Source organism: Neodiprion lecontei, chromosome 1 (assembly GCF_021901455.1).
Source record: "Neodiprion lecontei isolate iyNeoLeco1 chromosome 1, iyNeoLeco1.1, whole genome shotgun sequence".
Classification (NCBI taxonomy): domain Eukaryota; kingdom Metazoa; phylum Arthropoda; class Insecta; order Hymenoptera; family Diprionidae; genus Neodiprion; species Neodiprion lecontei.
The window spans coordinates 14,569,611-14,586,634 of record NC_060260.1 but is presented as its reverse complement, the minus strand read 5'-3'; the positions used below and the strand labels follow the sequence as shown (position 1 = coordinate 14,586,634).

Genomic DNA, 17,024 nt, shown 5'->3' with positions numbered 1-17,024 from the left:
TTAATTAAATCACTAATATTTGCACCCATAATCATCAGGTTTAAATTCTGGTGATAGATACAAACACACACGGTGTGTGTGCCACTCGGTCCTGCATTACATAATACATACAATCCTGCATACAATAATACATTCTTTCGGGCGCAACTCTGCAAATTTAGAAAAACCGATTTTTTTTCAACATCAGATGCTTCCGAACCGATATTTTTTCACCATTTCTTTCAACGGTTACGCAGCTTCTTTGACCTGATGTTATGCGACTGACCTCTTCACTTCGATAAAATTCTACCACGAGGATGACCAGTAGACGGATACGGAAGGGCTAAGGTGGTTGAATAACTATTTTCGTAGAATGGATAGCCCGGATAAGTAGAAGAGCATCAATAGTTATTTATGCTACATGTGGGATAAGTAGCAAATAATCGGACAGTCGTGTTGTTGCGACATGAGTGTAAGGTTTATGGGGCATTCGTATGAAGACGAGTGTAGTAGATGTCGCTACGAGCCGTCAGGCGAGTTGCGACAACCACACGAGTCGTCATACGAATGTCTCATAAACCTTACGGCGAATGTCGTAATCACGACTGTCAATTTGCTACTTATCCCACACGTAGATACAATATTTTTTACAGAAACTGATCTGGAAGTCGAATTTGAGAGGAATATAATAATTTTAAAACTTAAGTTACTATAACGGCATCAGATGGCGTTTGAGTAGTTACATGAACGATAAAATTTAGATTACTATAGCCGCATCAGATGACGTCTGAGTAGTTTCTAGTAAAGTGAAAAAGATAGAGTGAGTTTAATACAGACTGTACTCGTGTGGTTATATTTCTATAGTAGTATAATTTAGGTGGAATCTGTGCAGTTATCTGACACTTAACCGAACATGTGCGTTTATGAAACACATATAGTCAAGTATGCGATTATTGTGTATTTCGGAGATGACATACAGCGCTCAAAAAGTCAACTTCCAGAGCAGGTGTTGTAAAAATGAAATTTAACTCCACTATACGCAACACAGTGAGCTTGCGGGAGTAGCGCTGACGTGGATCGGCGTGCGACGAGACGTTTTTTTTTTCTCCGGCCCAGGTATTCTCTCCATAGATTTGTTTTTTAGGATCGAAGGGGAAGGATACAGATATCTGAAAAAAATTATCTCCATGAATTGTTGATAGTCCCGCGGAAATGGCAGAAAAATCAAAAAAAAAACGCTAAATAAAATTGAAAAATTTTGTGTCAAAATAAATTTTTTTTCTGTTGATGCGCATTCTTTTATGAACAGAATGATTGCAGGATTAGTCCGCTCCGATGAATACTTTCGGAGATAGGAATTTTCAAACATAGCGGTGCAACAGTGGTTTACAAAAATTCACATAGTTCTAACGCCGCCTTGACTCCTACTTGAAAAAATTTCAAAATTCTTGAAATGGTATTTTTTTTTTACATAAAACTACGGATATTTAGAATGGCGCAAAGATCCGTGACTTGACGGTTTTTTTTTTAGTGAAGTGACGTGAACCAGCTCATGGATGGTAGCACATTTTTTGTCCTTTAGCTTATACTTATAATACTTTCTGTCTGCTCTTTCACGGCTGGCGTCGATTAGTTTTTCAATGCCTTTCTTCTGTGCGGTCCTTATTTTTTCATCTTCCTCGAACAGCTTTTCACAGATTAAACAAATGTCTGTAGCCATTTTTAACATTCGGCAGCCGCCGTATTAACACAGATGTCCAAAAATTATGGAGTAGTTGGCGGCAATCTGTGAGACATAATTGTAAAAGTTTTTTTTATTTTCTATACATATTCACGGTACTATGTTATTTCGACTAAGACCATATCAAACAAACAAATATTTCCACTCACCAAAATGATCGATGTCCAGAGATTCCAAAATATAGAACGAATTCTTGATATACTGCAATCGCAGTTTACTGGCTCGCACGCGTTCTGCAATGCATTTATGTTATGGTTACTTACATTATACCAAAGCACTATGTTGTCTGGCATGTATGATTATTTTCATTGGCTAACTATTTTCACACTTATCTGCAAGATTACAGCAGAAGTTACAAGGTGCTGCAGAACAAACAAATAATGCATATAATAACACTATATGAACTCACGAACGACTGTCGGACGTGGAGTCTTGCTCGGAACTGATGCACCCAGTACTGGATGCACCGAGAGGCCTTAAGGACGCCCCTCTTTTTCCCCCGTAGCCCTCCGAGAATGAACATCTGCCTAAAATTACAATAGGCCCCAAACCTGTAGGACTCGCTAGTGAAATTCCTGCTGCATGAGTATTCCTGCGATCCCAGGCACGCGTATTATCGCATAGTCTTCTGAGAATATCTATATATAGAGTATGAGTGAGTAATGGGCAATACATTTTTTTCCAAAATTAGCATCTCAAAAAGACTTATCAGATCTTCAAAGACTATTTCGATAACTCAAAAATCGATAAAGTTATTACCATTTGTTTATAAGCAAAAATTATATTTTCGCGAAAAACGTACTTTTTTTTAAAGAAAATTGGATTCTTATCAGATCCTGAAAGAGAGTAGTAAAAAATGCCGCCACGATTTATTTGCACTCTGTCAGGTCATTTGGGAGTAAACTGTGGAGGAAGGGCGGAATTCGGGAGAAAAAACATTGTTGCTAAACTATATGACATAGCCGGGCAAACTTTGCACGCTTCTCTGGAGGAAAGATGGTTCTACATTTTATGATGGATTTGAATAATTTACGTTGATAATTCGCCAACTTGTATGCAATAAAACAGAATCGAGTTTTTCATCCGTTGCCATTTACCGCTAAACCAACAACAGGACGTGATTTTTACGTACGACCAATTTTGTATAAAACGAAGAGATCTACAACTTTTGTCTGAAACTTTTTTCTTTAAACTCGATAAATGAAAAGATATAGTCGAAATTGAGCGTTTACAATTTTTAATAATTTTTTTCTCGCAAAGCCGTCAACAAAATTTGTCACTTTTTTCAGGATACGTTTCTCGGCATCCAATTGAGCTGTCAAAAAATTTACAACAGCAACACATTTGGGAACACAATTGGAAAGACAGTAATTTTTCTGCATTTCTTTTTCTGGATTTCTTTTCGAATCCAAAATCTTTGATATGGGATCTAATTGTTCCATCTGTGCCTTCAACAGTTCTTGATTGAAGAACCTTGTTGTTAGAAAAAAATGTGTGTTTGCCTCATCTGCTCGATGTTATATTATAATAAGACGGGGTTAACTTTTGTCATTTCCACGCAATGATGTGTGAACACAGAAATTTCCTGACTTTCAGAGCATGATATAGTCAGAGTACTTATCAACCGAGTGAAGTGTCACTTATTTTGACTATCATCAGAGTCTACGAGGCATCATGGATATGAAGATGCTGCTGATAGCGCGATTTTACATGTAATGCTGAACAAAAATATCGAAAAACTCGTTTGTTTTACATGATAATGATGTCGGTCACCCCCTTCTGAAAATTGTATGATACGAACGGGAAATAGTGAAATAGAAAAAAAAAAATAACATAACGACGACAACCCTCTAACGAAATGAAATGTATATAATTGTTATCCTTCACATTTAGAAAGCCCATCGTGATTGCATATTAACAATTGAGTAATTCTATGTATTTCAGGTAAAAGTAACAGCACAGTTTCGCAAAACAAGACTAATTGCATTGAGTTCTGTTTCAAATTCATTTGTGCCCGTAGGTTTGAATTGCTGAGAAGAAGCTAAAAAGAACGTAAAAAATAGTACTTTTTATCACAGATGCGTCCAAAATTCAATTTTTGATGACTGCAACACGTGCCTGAAATGACCGCTTGGAGCTATGTTGCGTAGCCTGCATCATATAAAGCGCCGTGCACCGCTACTCACGCCCTCTTTGTCGCATAAAGTGTTGTGCGCCACTTTGCACGCTCACACAAAGCACTGTGCACCGCTGCACATGCGCACTCGACGCAATCCGAGTGAGCCTAGGTCTGATACACAGCTGACGCTGTAGGCCATCTGGTATGAGGTACGTGTTACGGGCATCAAACCTCGTTTTCGATGCATTCACGATAACAAATGTTGTATGCAATTAGTGACGAAACCGGCAAAAGGTGATTTGCGTGCGAGCTTCGCACTGGTCTCCGGCTCGCTTCCGACTCATGCTCGTGCACAGACTTATCACCTTTCCCTGGTTTTCGTTACTTGTTGCATAAAGTACTATTAAATTAAAGTACTATTTAATGCTCTGTCGGAGACGAACGCGTTATTGTTCAAATATTGGAATTTTCAGTCGAAAACTTGTAGCAGTTGCGTGGTGCATGTTAGGGAAATTTTTGTACCTTTCAATGAAGTCTGAATTGAATTTCTTATTAGCTATGTAAATGAATGTTTCGTTATCGATTCAGTTATACCAAGGATATGGATTTTGGTTTCAGATACAGTAGAACTTCTGTTATCCGAGGTAATATGGGGAGAGCGTGCCTCGGATAAGTGAAATTTCAAATAACAGGGGAAATATACATAACTCAAGTCATCACGATATTACCCCCTTGATGTAGAAATGGTCTTAACCTCGAAAGTTTATGTAATAGTCCAGGAAACGGGTATTTTTTCATGTCTCGGCGTGCAGAAAGGATGAAATCTGCGGATTCTGGCAATGATTATAGCACACATGAACGCCTACTAATTTCCAACCAAAAATTTGAGTTTCTAAATTTTTTACATGCGTTTAAAGTTTTGAAAAACAGGTTTTCTACTAGGATCTCCTAAACTATTAATTGTACAGAAAACAAGTCAAATAACTTTTTGTAGGTCTTAGAAAGACGAACAATTTCGTTTTTGGAAAATTAAAATCGGTCAATTAGTTCTCTTGTAAAAAAATAAAAACCGGCTGAAATGGCCATTTCATAATTAACTAATTATGAGTCCAATAATGCATGTATGGCTTTAGAAATCTGGGAAAATATGTCTCTTAGGGCGCTCAAGAAGCTCGCAAAACCGGGGCTCCATCGGATAAACAGTTTGTGTGAAAAGCTATTTGTTATGAAAAAACCGACTTTTTTTGCAAGGAATTTGCAGAGCCGGAGACCGTCGTACAGCAATTTAATTAGCGGATTTTTAATCGAGAAGGATCCTATTATCATGTACATTTAGGGGCGAAATGATTTTTTATTATTAAGTTGGTGAATAATGGCTCCAAAAAGAGGGTATGTTTTTCAGTCATAAATAAATGGAATTTCATCGCCAATTTTCACGTTACAGGGCTACGATTAGTCTCACTCGAAAGCTTTTATTTTTTGACGAATTTACAAAAAAAAAATTTGCCAAAAGTCAATTAGGTAGGGAGATAATTTTTTTTTTTTTTTTCATTAATTATTGCACCGCCGGTTTTAAACATAGAGGGCTAAAAATTGGACACGATACAGGAAAGGGTTCATACCAACCGACAATAAATTTTGGTAGCAGTTGCTCATGAATTTGTTCATCCGCTTTGCGGTCAACTCGGTGATAAAATACAGCACCGCGTATGGCGGTGGAGTGGGGGAATCTCGGCCGGCACGCGCTCGCGCTCAAACTGAATTCGCGCGTTCAAATTCCACAAACTTTGAATATCTCCCGAACAAATTAACATATCGGGTTCTTTCCTTTTTTAAACCCGATTAAGATTTTCCGCTGATCAAGAATTTGTTATAAATAATATTTAAAAAAATTATCTTCCATTCGAAATTTGTTTATGTAAATTTTTTTTTTTCTTTTTTTACCGTTAGTTTATTTATTTTTTTATTTCATCTGAATTAAATTATATTGACGTCATATGCTTTGATTACAGAACTCACAAAAAAAAAGATCTGCTAATAAAACATTGTCATTGCAGTACGCGTCTCTTCGTTTTGGAAAAAAATCGACAAAATAAGGGACATGATATAAAATAAGGACAAAATAAGGTCTGAAATAATTATGATACGTTTTTATAAGTTACAATGGCCTATTTATTATGAGAATACGTTACCAATAATATCAGAATAAAACATAAAAAACGGTGGAAAAAAATCAAACACATTCAGACACGTTTTTTTCTTCATTTCACGAATGTTACAATATTTTTATATTTAATGTACTAAATAATAGCTACAGACATTTTTACTTGAATATTAACAATGTTTTCTTAAATATACAATTCTTTACAATCAATATTTACAAGTCTATGTATTCTACGCTGTTCGCTCGAGTTCTTTTTATTGGCACCTCTGGTCCATCCATCTGATGACAGCAGCAATGATAGTCAAATAGAATTTAAGGACGAGATCAAAGATGATTTAAGTGACGAGAGCGATGATGAACCAGAGGTGCCAATAAAAAGAACTCGAGCGAACAGCGTAGAATACGTAGACTTGTAAATATTGATTGTAAAGAATTGTATGTTTAAGAAAACATTGTTAATATTTAAATTAAAAGTGTCTGTAGCTATTATTTAGTACATTAAATATAAAAATATTGTAACATTCGTGAAACGAAGAAAAAAACGTGTCTGAATGTGTTTGATTTTTTTCCAACGTTTTTTATGTTTTATTCTGATATTATTTGTAACGTATTCTCATAATAAATAGGCCATTGTAACTTATAAAAACGTTTCATAATTATTTCAGACCTTATTTTGTCCTTATTTTATATTATGTCCCTTATTTTGTCGATTTTTTTCCAAAACGAAGAGACGCGTACTGCAACGACAACGTTTTTTTAGCAGATCTTTTTTTTTTGTGAGTTCTGTAATCAAGGCATATGACGTCAATATAATTTAATTCAGATGAAACAAAAAAACAAATAAACTAACGGTAAAAAAAGAAAAAAAAAATTTACATAAACAAATTTCGAATGGAAGATAATTTTTTTAAATATTTTTTATAACAAATTCTTGATCAGCGGCAAAACTTAGTCGGGTTTAAAAAAGGAAAGAACCCGATATGTTAATTTGTTCGGGAGATATTCAAAGTTTGTGGAATTTGAACGCGCGAATTCAGTTTGAGCGCGAGCGCGTGCCGGCCGAGATTCCCCCACTCCACCGCCATACGCGGTGCTGTATTTTATCACCGAGTTGACCGCAAAGCGGATGAACAAATTCATGAGCAACTGCTACCAAAATTTATTGTCGGTTGGTATGAACCCTTTCCTGTATCGTGTCCAATTTTTAGCCCTCTATGTTTAAAACCGGCGGTGCAATAATTAATGAAAAAAAAAAAAAAAATTATCTCCCTCCCTAATTGACTTTTGGCAAATTTTTTTTTTGTAAATTCGTCAAAAAATAAAAGCTTTCGAGTGAGACTAATCGTAGCCCTGTAACGTGAAAATTGGCGATGAAATTCCATTTATTTATGACTGAAAAACATACCCTCTTTTTGGAGCCATTATTCACCAACTTAATAATAAAAAATCATTTCGCCCCTAAATGTACATGATAATAGGATCCTTCTCGATTAAAAATCCGCTAATTAAATTGCTGTACGACGGTCTCCGGCTCTGCAAATTCCTTGCAAAAAAAGTCGGTTTTTTCATAACAAATAGCTTTTCACACAAACTGTTTATCCGATGGAGCCCCGGTTTTGCGAGCTTCTTGAGCGCCCTAAGAGACATATTTTCCCAGATTTCTAAAGCCATACATGCATTATTGGACTCATAATTAGTTAATTATGAAATGGCCATTTCAGCCGGTTTTTATTTTTTTACAAGAGAACTAATTGACCGATTTTAATTTTCCAAAAACGAAATTGTTCGTCTTTCTAAGACCTACAAAAAGTTATTTGACTTGTTTTCTGTACAATTAATAGTTTAGGAGATCCTAGTAGAAAACCTGTTTTTCAAAACTTTAAACGCGTGTAAAAAATTTAGAAACTTAAATTTTTGGTTGGAAAGTAGTAGGCGTTCATGTGGGCTATAATCGTTGCCAGAATCCGCAGATCTCATCCATTCTGCACGCCGTGACATAAAACTGCCCTTTTTTCTACCCGTTTCCTGGACTATAAGAAGAATCTTGGAAATGTAGGTCATCAAAACAACAATATAGTTTGCGTCAACGTTTCGACCCTAATTTCGGGTCATCCTCAGGACGGTTTAATCGAATTTTTTTCTATTGACAAACAGAAACCTTATTTTTAAAACTTGCTGATAGGCGAGGGTGCAAATGAAACAATATAAAAAATTAATGATAACTAACCATATAAGCGATACACCATCACACACGATTCATTTAATTTAAATGATAAATATATTTATTACGAACATCAACAGAGGGGTAACAATGGACATGTCCATTATTAACACTTACTTATATACAAATCGAAAGGAAAGGCGAAGAACGAATTTCAGTCTAAACTATATCAATATTTTACGAATCCGGCTTGATAAGGGTTTTTTTTTTATTTTCACCCTCCTTCTTTTCCAACTCTCCATCAAACTGAGTTGATCTTTAGTTAAACAACAAATTAGAAGTTATGGTGAAAGTTGAAAGACACATGTGTTCAAATACTGGGCCTAACGGAAAAGAGCAAGACCAGGAAGGACAAGAAAAAGAAAGAAAAAAGAAACATGGCTTAGAATAGATATACCTCTGACTGACAAATCAACCCTCCGCCGGCTATCCCTTTTTTTGACTACGACGCCGGCTATCCATGACGACATTGTCATTGGTTATTTTTAACCCACTTAGGAGTATCCAAAAATTCCCAAAAAATTCAGGGAACCAGTTTTGGCTCTCATCTCAATATTCTAGCAGTTTTCATTCCAAAATGTTTGATCCATTAACAAATAGAAATTTATAAACAGCGCAAAACGGGTAAATTCGACCATTTCACTAAAAAATCGATATCTTGAACCCAAATTTCTATTACGAAAGAATATTCTAGGGATTTATTTCTGATACTATGGTCTTTCAAAAAAACCTACTCACATTGGGCTCGGTTCCAAAAAACCTATTTATTTCACTACCTGAAATTAGGCTACTGCGAAGGGAGAAATTTCGCATGAAATTGAAGTACTCATGAAAACACAATGTTTTTATCACAAAAATATGTAATTTATTAGTGAAAAAATGAATGTTGACATGTTATATGACAGTTCAGACTCGCTTTGCTCGTGTGAACAACCTCGAGCAAGGTAAAAAAACAGTTCCCACAATAGTGTCATAATATACTATTTAGGTAAACTTGATAAATACGGTCAGAGACTTTGATTTTCAATGAGAAAATGTGGATTTTATACGTATGTCAAAAGTCGAAAAAACTGACGCCGCAGGCTATCGGGGACGAATTCGTTCACTTTCAAACTTCGAACGGTCGTAACTTTGCAAGTTCCTAACGCATACTAACATGTTTGCGCGTGTGAGCATATATCACCGTGAAGTTTTTTTAGGTGCAGGTCCCAAGCCGCATCCACTTCCCCCTCCCGAGATACCAGGACGTGCCAAAGTCAGATATGACGATATCGTCATGGATCGCCGGCGGAGGGTTAAATATCCATGCCAGTCGCTAACTTACCTATCGTTCGAATCGGTAATAAGTTTTACATAAGTTCTATTTAGTTTTTCTATATCTGGCCTAAGATTAACTGAATTAGAATGATTTTCAAACTATGTAATTTGAATAAATGTAGAAAAATTAAATACACAAATTCTCAACGAGAAGAAGTCTGCAGATGGAATAATTATTTCGCTTAGTTTTTTTTTTTTTTAGCTAGCTCGTTTTGCCCCCTACTCTACAATCGAATTTCGAGTAAGTATTAATTAAGTGTGTAAAATTATCGAAACTTATAATAAACTACAAAAAATTTCATATTAGATCGAAAATTTGACATTTTTAAAAATTCATAGCTCGGGAACTAGTTCTAAGCCAAACTTGAAATTTTCAGGGTTGTTTAGAGATACAATGAAGTATAATCCGTGATAATCTCAAAGGATTTCGAGTTGATAGAAAAAAGTTCTAGCCCTTCAAAAACAGCGTTTTTTCAAAAATGGACCTACTTTATGTGGCGACGTCTCAGTGAAATGGAAGCGATCCAGGAAAAATAGGGCAGATATCATCAGAATATACCTTAAGGAAAAATATAAGCTGTCAACCATCCTTCCATTTCCAAAAATGTAGATTTGAGAGCCTTTGGAAAATAAGGAAAATTTTATTAAAATAGCAGTCCATTTGGGAGCTCCCAGCCAACCCGTATATGAGAGTTTAAACTAACTATTTTTTTCTTAAAAATACAAGGTTGACAGAAAAGGACGCTATTTGGTTGGAATATCTGAGTCATATAGGAGCTGAGATATGACTTTTTGAAGATGACTGGAAAATCGACTTTTTTCAAATTTCAAAGAATTCTCCAGCGGCCGGATTTGGGCGCAACGAGCTCAAATTTTCAGGATCACCGGTTTTTTTTTGACCTGCTTTCGAGAAAAAAAAACGGCAGTCAAATCTGTAAACCACCTCCGCAACTTTTCGACGACAAGTAACGGATCTGCCCATGTACGAGTATACGTATATATATATATGTATTGTTAGTAGGGCGTGCCGGAAAAACTTTTTTTTATATTTTGAATCTCCCACATTAAAAATAAAGGTGGTTTTATGAAATAAAAAGCCTCGATGAAGGAGGGCACTGAAAAAAAATGCGAAGTGGTATCTCACTCGACCAGGCATGAACACTGATGACGCATCTTTTAAACTTGATTATCAGCATCTTCCTTTCGGTAATTGAAATATTACGTAACATTCAGCTATTATAGCATGTGGTATAATAAGTAGAAAATTTGGAAAATGAAGCTATTAACATTTACATCTTTTGTTCCCTACTGCGGATATGTACGTATTCCTGGATATTAACTACTCTCAAGAAAGAGAACATCAAACCATCAATGCTAACAGGTATCTCATTGCCAATAATGCGATGAGGCGCCAGATGCTTGCTCCTAATATTAGGGGAGCCCAAGAGGCTAAATGGGATGTTATTTAGGCGTTGCGGGAACCTATTGGATTGTGAAGATTAGGTACTAAAAAGAAAAAAAGTTTATATGATATATGCCCTTTCACTGCCGGGGGAAGTGTGTACTAATTTTCAAAAATGTAAAAAAAAATTTATTACAAAGAAATACTAAAGCGCGTCAGACATTAATATCGTATACGCCCTATATTCTTCTGGTAACAGAGAAATATTAATCTGCCGGCTTCCAAGTCGGGGGTGGCAGCATGAAGGGGTAGAAAATGAGAAAAAAAATTTTTCATTCAAGCTCATCAGATATGCAGGAGGAATGTTAAGTGACCACTAAAAGGTATTACATTCAAAAGACTGACGGTTTGGATGCAGTCAGAACTCACAGTCGATTTTTGAGAATGTAAAAAAAATCGTGACCTTGAAATACTCAAACTCATCAGATTTATATACAGACGGTTCAGCTTGATGTCCTTGTTGTGCTGACCTAGAATCTGACAGTTATGTAGAGGAATTTCGTTGTTCTGACAGTTTAAAAGAAAATTTTTATTCTTGTTTCTTGTTATTGAATGGAATAATTACAATGAACAGAACATAATATATAAGTTAAATATATATATATATGGTGGGGACGGTGCGAGAGAGTGAGAAATAGAGAAAGAGTGAGAAGGGAGAGAGGCGCGGATTGGGAAATACATAGTTCTCAGCACCTGCACGTACCCCACTTTATTAATAATTTTAGCTTTTTCACGTTGTAGAAACCGGCAGGTTATATTATATCCGTAATCCTTACATGATTTCCTTCAAAATGAAAAAAAATTTAACCACGCTCGAATACTTCCAGGTGACGTTTTTTTTTTTAAACTAGTGACTCGCTTATTTTCTTATGTCATGGTCAAATCGTCAGAATATTGAAATTTACACTTTTCTGCATGTAATTAACTTACCTTTTGTCAATCTGACGAGCTCGAATTAATTCAAGGGTCGAGTTTCTTTTACTAATCTGATTGGCTGCCCTAGACGCACCCTTGTATATTAAGGGTTCATATATGGTGGTTGTTCATAACAGGGTGCAAGGTTTCTTCCCTTATGTTTTTCTGCCGCGCTTAAATAAAACCCAAAATCCTCGCTTGGGCTCCCCTACTATAATGTTCGAAACCCCCTTTAGCGAAAAGAATATTCACACAAAAATACTAAATTCCATGTGGTGGTAACCAGGAAAAGTTACAATTATTTTGTCTCAAAATCTTTAGTAATAATAATTTGCATATAAAAATGTACCTAATGATTTCAGTTTACATTTTTAAACATGAATTTCATTGTGAGATAATTGAATTATAGTATTAACATGTTTTTCGCAACATAAACACATTCGTCTTATCAATGGTCCGAGATTTACCGACTAATATGAAAATCAATGATAAATATAAGAATAAATCAATGAGCAACAGTATTCAATTATTTCACAACGGCCTTTTTGCGCGAAAATAAAAAATACTAGTAAATGGGGAACAAGATTTACAAAAATTACTGTTCACTTTCCATGTTTCGATGGATGTTACTTTTTACTAGGTTTGTTTAATTTTATTTAACATCTTATAATATTGTTTATTTTCGTGTATAATCAATCTTCACGAAAGGGGGTTCCGGACAAACAAGTTTAGTTTAAGAGATGTCTTATCAGTGTTGTCCTTCAGTTGATTATGACACCTCTTAGAATTCTTTTTCAGAGCCCCCCTTCAACGACGTTCTTTATAATAGTCAAATGAACAAATTCCCGCGGTGAGAAGTAAGGAAAAAAGCATTTTTTTTTAAATTTCCCCTCGAAACATTATATTTTATTAGTCTATCCACTGTACTACCTTGAAATTTTATTCAATTTGCTGTGAAATTTCACCTCGTGAAAGGTGGTTTCGGTCATTTAACCCATTTCGGTCTGAATTGGTATTTTTTCCAGAGCAACTTTGATCGTTGGCTGATCACGTATGTCATTTGAAAATTTTGCATGAAGAGCGTAGTCCACCATTTTCGAGGGTGGTGAATCGATCTACGCCATTTAAATTGCAAAAAAACTACCCCCAACCCTTGTAAACTGCGATTTAAAAAAAAAAACGCGTTTTCTTACGGTATTTTTTTTTCAACGCCAAGTTTCTATTAGAAGGGGGGTTTGGAATGCCCAAAAAATTATAAAATATTGACTATTTTCATCCAACCTATAAAGTGTGTCCACTGGGGCAATTTACTTTTTCGCCCAGAGGGAGTAAAACCACCCCAAAAAGGCGTGAAATGCCCTCATATCAGTATACGGCAAATTTCGGTAGGCGAAGTTGATTTTTTTTCATAGCGGGGGCGGAGTTTTCATGGATTCATGTTTTCACCCCCAGGAAATCATCTGAACTACCTGTCACCGCAATTTTGGCAGTTGGCAGCTGCCAACAGGATGTCACGGTGTGCCCAAAGTATAATTGACACAATCTGGGCATGGTTTCATACATTTTTGAGGTAGCTGAGGATGTTTTCGGCGACAAAAATCCATTTTGGCACCTGTCAACTGTCAGACCAACTGTCAACTTGTTCACAGTACAATGAAAAGTCATACAACGTGTTTTTTTGGCTATTTTGCCAGTTGACAGTTGGTTTGGCATTTCCCTAGAATTAACCGGACCCAAGTGTGTGTGTGTGCCTTTGTGTGCGTCGGGTGTATCATGTGAGATCGGGTGTGTTAAGTGTGACTAGGTGTGTTCATGTATGTGTGGAACGGGTGGTGGTAATATATTATAATCAAAAAATATTACTGCTAGATTTTAATCTTCTTTCGCCTATTGGCCATTTATTGTTAGAGGTCGAGATGATTAAAAATAAAACGTGAGAATTTCATTGGCGATTATAATTATATATCTGTGAATTGGCACAGATTTGTTGATTTTTGTATTTAAATGACGTAGCTATGTGAATTGGATGGGAAACAAAAAGATAACAGAAGTGAGACTCGAACCAACTACCCCGCGAGTACTAGGCCCAAGCGCTACCAAGTGACTACGCGGTCTGCTCGAATATTGTAAAACGTTTGGTGCAGATAAAGCGCTCGGAAAACTTCAAAGTCAATTTTCTCGAGAATTTCTGAATATGGCGTTGAACTGCTTTGGAAAAGTATTATTCGACAGGGTTCGTACGCACCGAGAAAACCTGGAAAACCGGGAAAAGTCAGGGAATTTCTTACAGCAGGGAAAAGTCAGGGAAAAGTCAGGGAATTTTGAAAATAACACTGGAATTTTATGTCTGCGAAAGAAATAAACTCTTTTTCTATACAAAATACTATTGATTTTAAGGGGAAAAAATTACCCTTAAAATTCCGTTTCGTCGCACCACTTCATATATTTTATATGTTGGCGCGTAAAGACGCAACGCTATGAAAACTTCGGGCAGCGTCGGCCTCGCTCGGATCAGCGCCACTCGTTAACGCCTCATGCCAGTAGAAACTCGTCACCGGAATACGTCACGGTCTAGCTTGCCTGTGTGCGTAGCGTTTGTGAAACTCATACATATTTAAATCGTGAAAATAGTATTTGCCACCAACGCGTCAACGTATAAGGAGATTGGCGAATCAAAAAGAAAAACGAAAATTAATATAAGGTAAGTAGATCATCATTATGTCGCGATAGGTTATACGATATACGTAAAGTGCATGTATTTTGTTCAACATGTCAAGTATGATCACCATTGTTTATCCGCGCTTTTCGATGACTTATCTCTCGGAAGTGAAAAAGTTATAATTGACGTAATAACACGCAGATTAATCCTTACACATTTAATATAGAAACTATGAAGTCAGTCGAAGGGTTTTAAAGAAAACTATGCATTGAAAAAATTGCTAACTTACAAAGCCTAGTCCACGCTTAAAATTTTAAAGTACGAATTCATGTGAAATGCAGTCGATGTGATTTTATAATGTTATTTTTGGAAATTGATTGTCATATCACTTGTGATCATTGTATGGCCAAGTAACTGTAGTAAAATATGTTATGAGATTACATTGTATGAGTTCTGCATTGGAATGACTAATGAGGAATAAACTTTGTATGTCATAGGTACAGTACTCCCCCCCTAAGATTTCAGACTCGGGGCTCTGGTTCCAGGAAAAATATCTTAGAGAGGTATCCCCTCTACTCTTAAAAGGTGGGGTGTATATGTAGACAGCTGACTTATAGTAGCGGCTTACGCGCATGCGCAAGTAAACAACACTGAGTATAGTGGGGAAGCCGAATTGCGGGGAAATGATAGTAAAATGAGGGGAAGTAATATCTTACAGAGGGATATCTTAGGGGGGGAGCACTGTATTCTAAAATAACATTTCAATGGAGGTCAATGCAGTGCGGTTTTGATCGAAATGATAAAATTTGACGTATGCTATCCTTTTTTCTCAGATCAATGCCTTTTTCTAAACCAAGGAGATCCACGTTCAATATTCAATGGCTTAACGAAGATCAGTTTTCGCCATGGCTGAAAGAATGCAAAAATGACAAGTTTGCATTTTATTGCATCATGTGTAAGAAAACCGTGCTGCTGAGCAACATGGGCCGACAGGCTTTAACTAGTCAAATGAAAGGACGTAAACACGAACACGCTGCGAGGAGTCAAAATAATACTTTGGAAAGTATTTCTATCACCGAAAACAGTACCCAAAATCTACTACACTTAGACTTGGTGAGTAGGCTGCTCAACGTTCGAAATTTTTTTTGGGTCGACTATCCGTGAGATTCTTCCAGCCTTCAGCGAAATCCAAATTGCTCAGCGTCTCCAGCCACGGAGCACGCCGATCACAAAAGGGCGTCTCCGCGCGAAATTCGGTAAAAGTATTGTGCACAGGCAGAAAGCGGAATGAAAAAATAGGTGTCAAATAAAAAAAAATAAAAGATACTAATAACTAAACCCGCCAAAAGTCAACATTTATTGCTGATATAATTTATAAATTCGATTATTAGTTGAAGTAATAATTAATAAAAATTGCATTTTTCACCGCGACCAAATTCGATGTTATCAAAACTCAGCTCGCCGATTCTAGCTCAATGACTAGTGAAATGATTTGAAATTTTTACTGCATGTTCAGATTACATACGTTACACCTCCAAAGTCGATAAAACACATAAAAATTGCATTTGTTTACTTATATTCAATAACAAGTGGCGGGATATCGGTAAACGGATTTCGGACACTTATTGGCGGAAAATAGTATGCGAAGAACTTCAACTTTGAGAAAACTTCCAGCGAGCCGTTTTCCCATGACGTTTAAACAAAACTTTCCAAAAATTTCAGTGTAATCGGGTCATAAATATTGTAACTATGGATGATTTTCTAAACAACGCTCGGCGCGAGCAGCTCGTTCAACGTTTGGGCGCTACGTGCGGTAACGGAACATTATGCGTTTTTCGCAGATTTTTTTAACACTGCGATGGTACATTGCAAGATTTATTGCTATTTCATTATTTAGAATATTTATATCGTTAATCGTACTCACGCACCATTCTTCTCATCATTAGTTTTTTGATTTTATTTAAATTAAATATTAATTTTCCCACCTGTCTGAAAGCAATTTTTATGTGTCTTATCGACGTTGGAGGTGTAATGTATATATTCTGAACATACTGTCAAAATTTCAAATCAACTCACCAGTTATTGAGCTAGAATCAGCGACTTGAGTTTTGAAAACGTCGAATTTGGGAGCGGTGAAAATTTATAAATGATATCGGCAAAACATGTCGCCGTTTGCCAGGTTTAGTTGATGGTATTTTTTTATTTTTTTGTTTGACATCTTTTTTTTCATCCCGCTTTTTGCCTGTGGACAATAGTTTTATCGAATTTTGCGCGAGACGCCCTGTTATTATCGGCGTGCTCGATTGTGGAACCCGAACGTTGCATCTCATGAATGGTGTTTCATTTCAGATGGAAGTTTGATTGCAAATGTTGAAAAAATAGCCGAAGTACAAGAAACTGAGAAGACAGGAACGATTTCGCAACCAAGCACGTCAACACAACTAGAA

The 17,024-nt window shown here is 36.2% G+C and overlaps 1 protein-coding gene across 8 annotated transcripts in view; it reads left to right on the top strand.

Moving 5' to 3' along the window:
* The window catches only part of LOC107221423 (trithorax group protein osa-like), a 247,354-nt gene that overhangs the window by 9,211 nt on the left and 221,119 nt on the right, over positions 1-17,024 (top strand). The window contains exon 1 of one of the 8 annotated variants that reach the window (XM_046744463.1): positions 10,259-10,523. The exons of 6 other annotated variants lie outside the window; for them this stretch is intronic. Coding sequence is in view for 1 of the 2 variants with exons in the window: in XM_046744413.1 (XP_046600369.1) it covers positions 10,696-10,747 (52 nt within the window). In the remaining variant the exon portion in view is untranslated. Of the gene's footprint in view, positions 1-10,258; positions 10,524-10,650; positions 10,748-17,024 lie in introns of those variants that run through there. One more of the 8 variants, XM_046744413.1, reaches the window with a different exon arrangement.